Raw genomic sequence first — 4505 nt, 5'->3', positions numbered from 1 at the left:
GGAAAGAGAGAGAGAGAGAGAGAGAGAAAGAAAGAAAGAAAGGGGGGCTTACTCGTTGTAAGCGGGCAGCTTCATCCACTGATCGAGCGGGCCGGTGGGCTCGGTGCTGGCGACGCCAAGCATGCCGGCCGCGGTGGAGACCATGCTGGACAACTTCTCGGCCTCCGGCAGGTCAGCCGGCAGACCGAACGCAGGCGAGAAGGTCTGCACCAGGTGGGAAACCTGGCGCGAGTGGGCGGGCGGACAGATGCAAGGTCAATTGGCGAGGGACAATGCGAAGAGCAAGAGCTGCTGGCCGGGTGGCGGCGCGCACCTGGTCAGCCGACAGGGGGGCAGCCGAGCCGCCGGTCGGGAAGTGCCCGGTGGCGGCCTTGTGGCTGTCCCAGAGCTGGAGGGCCGCCGTGGCGCCGGCCTCCGCCACCAGGGACTGGTATTGCTGGCGGGTGTTGTCATCAGCCAGGACCTTCTCCAGGAGCTGGTCCGGAGACTGGCGCATGACGGGCAGAACGCGGCCGGGCTTGGGAGGCATGATGGGCAGGTGGAGAGAAGGGCCAAGAGGGGGGCGGGCGGGCGGGGGGGGGGGGGGCGACTAACAGAGGGGAGGAAGAACTCTCGCGGCGACAAGAGCAGGGAAGAGAGGAGTCTATCGGCGAGGCTGACAGCCCCGGGGAGCACATGGCAGAGGCATTTGGATCGCCGGGGCCCATCACCCTCGATGTCTCCCCGCCGAGCCCCGACACCCGAGGATGCCTGAAACGGGCGGCGGAGGGACGGGACAGGCAGGCAGGCAGACGGCCGAGCAGCGACGATCAGACACCCAGACCCTTCACGGAAGGCTTCTCCAGATGCTTCCCCCCGCATCTGTGTGCGCCCTCCCCCCCCCCCCCCGCTTCCTGGGCCTCCGTCACTGGGACCGAACGTCGCGGGGCCGGGCCGAGGAGCTTCCGGAAGGGGCATCGCCAAGGGACTGATTCGTTGGGATCTGGCTGCTTATGTGTGTGATGCCTTCATGTGATTCCCATTTCATATGGCTTCGTTGTCCCTCCGGCCGCACGCAGGGGCGAGCCGGCGAGGGGGTGCCGGGGGAAGGGGAAGGGGAACACGATGCGCCCCCCCCCCCCCCCCCCACCACGTTTGCTCCCCAGATGCCGAGAGGAGGGCGGGATGGCTGGAGATCCCGCTCCCCGGGGCGCTTGGCCAGCGCAAGGGGCAAGGGGGACTTCCACAGCGCGCCCCATGGTAATTGAAGAGATCCCCAGTTGGCCGCTCTGCCCTGGGCATTGGCCCTCCACAAGTCCCACGTCCATCGGCCTCCCCGTCCTCGCCGTCCCCCTTCCCCCTTCCTCTTCTTCTTGCCCTTTTCCTCGCGTGCTTCTCGCCTCATGTCCGCCAATCCGGCCCCGGCGGACGCCGGCCCGCAGCGCCGGCGCATCCCCATCATGGCCAAGTCCAAGACGTACCTCGAGCGCCAGGAGCTGCTCCAAAAGTACTCGCACCTCCCCGGCTTCGAGCCGATGCCCAACGAGGGGAACCTGACCGAGAAGTCGGGTCTGAGCGAGGAGCGCCACATGTTGGCCACCTCGGCCGCCGGGCAAAAGCTGACCGACGCGGAGCTTCGTGACTTGACGCCCGCCCAGCGGCAGCTCCTGCACAAGGAGTATTCCGAGGCGGTGTTGGCCCGGTCGTCCATCCTCCGGCCGAAGACCCTGAGCCGGCTGCACAGTGCCGCGGTTTTCGGCAGCGTGGGTGCGTGCCGCGCCCAGGCGCATGCTTGCGCGCTGCCGGTGAATGCCTCTCCCCCCTCGCCTCCGCCCTCGCCCCTGGCCATGGTGCCCCCGCTGTATGTCTGACACGCGCGATCCCTTCGCCATTTGGCCTTCTGCTGCTGCTGCTGCTGCTGCTGCCGCTGCTGCTGCCCTTCCTCCTCCCCCTGCGCACCCTGCCCAGGCATCGGCGTGTACTTTGTCTTCCTGGCGGACTTCGGCCAGCGGGACCATGCATTTGTTGGCGTCCGCCGGTATGTGGCCTCCACCGTGGCCACTCTCCTGTCGAAGCCCTTCACCCTGGGCGGGGTGGTGGGTCATCCGCGCGGGGCTGACGGCCAGCCGGATGGCGGACCGGCGGGCCAGCCCCGGCGGACCTCCAGCAACCGCCTCCCGAAGCATCCCTTCGACCGGGCGGTCATGATCAACCAGGCGGTCATCCTGTCCAACCAGGCCGCCGATGCCGACCCGGAGCTGGCCAAGAACCGCGAAGTGTGCCAGTATGTGTCGCGTCAGGTGCTGGCCGGTGCCGGGGGGCCTGCTCCTGTCCGTGACCAGGCCCCCAGCGTGGTGGCCTCCACCCTTGCCAACCTGCGTCCGGGCTCCACCGGCACCAGCGACACTGGCCTGTCCTTGCAGGACCTGTTGCAGATGCACCAGGCCGCGGAATCGGGCGCGGTCGCGGTCGCGGCGTCTGCGCAGTGAGATCCATTTTGCTTCCTCTTTTTTTCTAGATAGGTGGGGTGGTGCGCGCAGCCGGCGCAGAGACCCTGCTCTGTTCAGCATCATATACACACCGGCTTTTCCTTCCCGTCGAGTGAGAGCGAAACCAGGAAGCGGCGTGCGCGATTGGTGGAAAGCGTGCAGGGAGGGAGGCAGAGGGGGGGGGGGTGTATTGCTTGGAACAAGGACACGACATCGCGATCGTCGTCGGGAGGAGGGGGAGGGGGGGAAATAATGTGGGCGCGTGTATGTGTGCATGTGGGTGCGTGCAGCCGAGGAAAGCCCCACGGGCAGGGGCGTTGGGGGGACTCGAGACAGGGGGAGGGAGAAAGAAGGAGGGAAAAGGCAAAAGGGGGGTGGGGGGGGGGGAGGGGCTGAGGTGGAGACGCAGATGGCTGGCGGGGATTCCGCACAGCGGAGGGGACCGGACACCCGCGACGGAGCACCTGCCACACACTTTCTCCCCCCTCCCTTGCCCCTCGTGCCAGCGCACGCCAGGATCCCGTCCCTTTGTCCCTTGGACCATTGCAGGGGAGGAGGGGGGAGGGCAAGAAGGGAGAGGCGGGGAGAGAGAGAGAGGGAGAGGGGGAGAGGAGGCGGGGAGAGCATGAGCCCATGCGGAGCCACACGGAGAGGACAGAGGACGGAAAACAAGACGGCGAGGGCGAGAGGCAGAGAGAGGCCGAGGAGAAAATCAGTCCCAATCATCATTGTCAGACTCAGACTCGTCGGAGCTGTTGCCGCGGAACGCGTCACTGCGAGCGTTCAGGGCCTGGCGCAGGGCCGACGCAATGGAGTCAGTGGCATCACCACCGCTGCCACCGGGGCTGGCGGCGCTGGGCTCGATCTGGCGCTCGGAGGCGGCGCTCAGCTTCTGAACACCGCCATGGCCGCGGATGGCCTCGAGCAGGCCACCGCCAGACGGGGGAGCCGGGCCGCGGCTCGGGGGCGGCGGAGCGCCGAAACCGCCGGACGCCGGCGGCGGGGGGGCGCCAAAGCCGCCGGAAGGCGGCGGCGGCGGCGGCGGGCCACCAAAACCACCGGCCGGCGGCGGCGGCGGCGGCGGCGCGGCGAAGCCACCACCACCAGACGGGGGCGGCGGCGGGGGGGCCGGGCGCCCGGCAGGCGGCGGCGGCGGCGGGCCACGGCCAGGAAGCGGCGGCGCGGCCATCGGAGGCGCGGCCATCGAGGAGGTGGCGGCCCCGCCGGCCGGCGCTCCGCGCGCATCCGGCAGACCGGAATCACGCAGGAACTTCATGATGAATTCCGCGGTGCCGGAGTCCTTCATCTCCTCCTCGCTGACACCGGCCTTGATGAAGACCGCGCGCCACTCGTCCGGGAGGTTTTCGATCTTGAAGCTACCATCAACACTGAGACCCAAGTGGGACAGGTGCTGGAAGGTGCCGGACACCGGGCCACTGATCTCCGAGCGCTTGATGGGGCGCTTGCGCGCGCCGCCAGTGGCGCCGGCACTGGATGGAGGGGGCGGGCCACGCCCGGCGCCGGACGGCGGCGGTGGCCGCGACACAGGAGCCGGAGCCGGGGCCGGGGCCGGAGGGCTGGAGAACCCGGGCGAGGCGGGGGTCGGGGCGCCAGGCCGCGAGGGCGGCGGCGGCGGCCCGCCGGCGGTGCGAACGGGCGGCGGGGGGGGCGAAGCGCCGGCCGGCCGGCTGGGAGGGGCGGGCGGCCCGCCGAAGCGCACCGGCGGCGGCGGGGGAGCCGTACCGGCCGGCCGACTGGGAGGGGCAGGCGGAGACCCGGCGGCCGGCCGGCTGGGAGGCGGGGGCGGCCCCGGGCGCGAGGGGGGAGCCGGCGGGCCCGGGCGCGAGGGGGGAACTGGCGGACCGCCGAAGCCACTGGCAGCGGCGGCGGGAGGGGGGCCGCCAAAGCCAGCGGCCGCCGGGGGCGGGGCGCCAAAGCCAGCGGCCGCCGGGGGCGGGGCGCCAAAGCCAGCGGCCGCCGGGGGCGGGGCGCCGAACCCACCGGCGGCGGCGGCGGCCGGCGGCGGCGGCGGGGCCG

At 70.9% G+C, this 4505-nt stretch overlaps 3 protein-coding genes across 3 annotated transcripts in view; 1 reads left to right on the top strand and 2 right to left on the bottom strand.

Annotated features, from left to right (window-relative positions):
* Nucleotides 1-18: 18 nt before the first annotated feature.
* Nucleotides 19-574, bottom strand: H696_04423 (hypothetical protein). Its single transcript, XM_009498299.1, has 2 exons — nt 314-574; nt 19-222 (listed from the first exon to the last, which is right to left on the bottom strand). The coding sequence occupies exons 1-2, from the start codon at nt 527-529 to the stop codon at nt 49-51; spliced, it is 390 nt and encodes a 129-aa protein (XP_009496574.1). The 5' UTR covers nt 530-574; the 3' UTR covers nt 19-48.
* A 726-nt stretch (nt 575-1300) lies between these two features.
* On the top strand, nt 1301-2570 carry H696_04422 (hypothetical protein). Its single transcript, XM_009498298.1, has 2 exons — nt 1301-1746; nt 1948-2570. Exons 1-2 carry the CDS (start codon nt 1383-1385, stop codon nt 2466-2468), a joined length of 885 nt encoding a protein of 294 aa, XP_009496573.1. The 5' UTR covers nt 1301-1382; the 3' UTR covers nt 2469-2570.
* Nucleotides 2571-3180: 610 nt separating this feature from the next.
* H696_04421 (hypothetical protein) overlaps nt 3181-4505 on the bottom strand; it is a gene marked incomplete at both ends in the record, with an annotated part of 4266 nt that continues 2941 nt past the window's right edge. Inside the window, one exon of the mRNA XM_009498297.1 lies at nt 3181-4258. Within this exon, the coding sequence (XP_009496572.1) occupies nt 3181-4258 (1078 nt within the window). The remainder of the gene's footprint in view (nt 4259-4505) is intronic.

Source organism: Fonticula alba, assembly GCF_000388065.1.
Source record: "Fonticula alba strain ATCC 38817 unplaced genomic scaffold supercont2.7, whole genome shotgun sequence".
NCBI lineage: Eukaryota > Rotosphaerida > Fonticulaceae > Fonticula > Fonticula alba.
The sequence above is the reverse complement of the archived record's forward strand: the minus strand, read 5'-3'. Positions and strand labels throughout refer to the sequence as shown.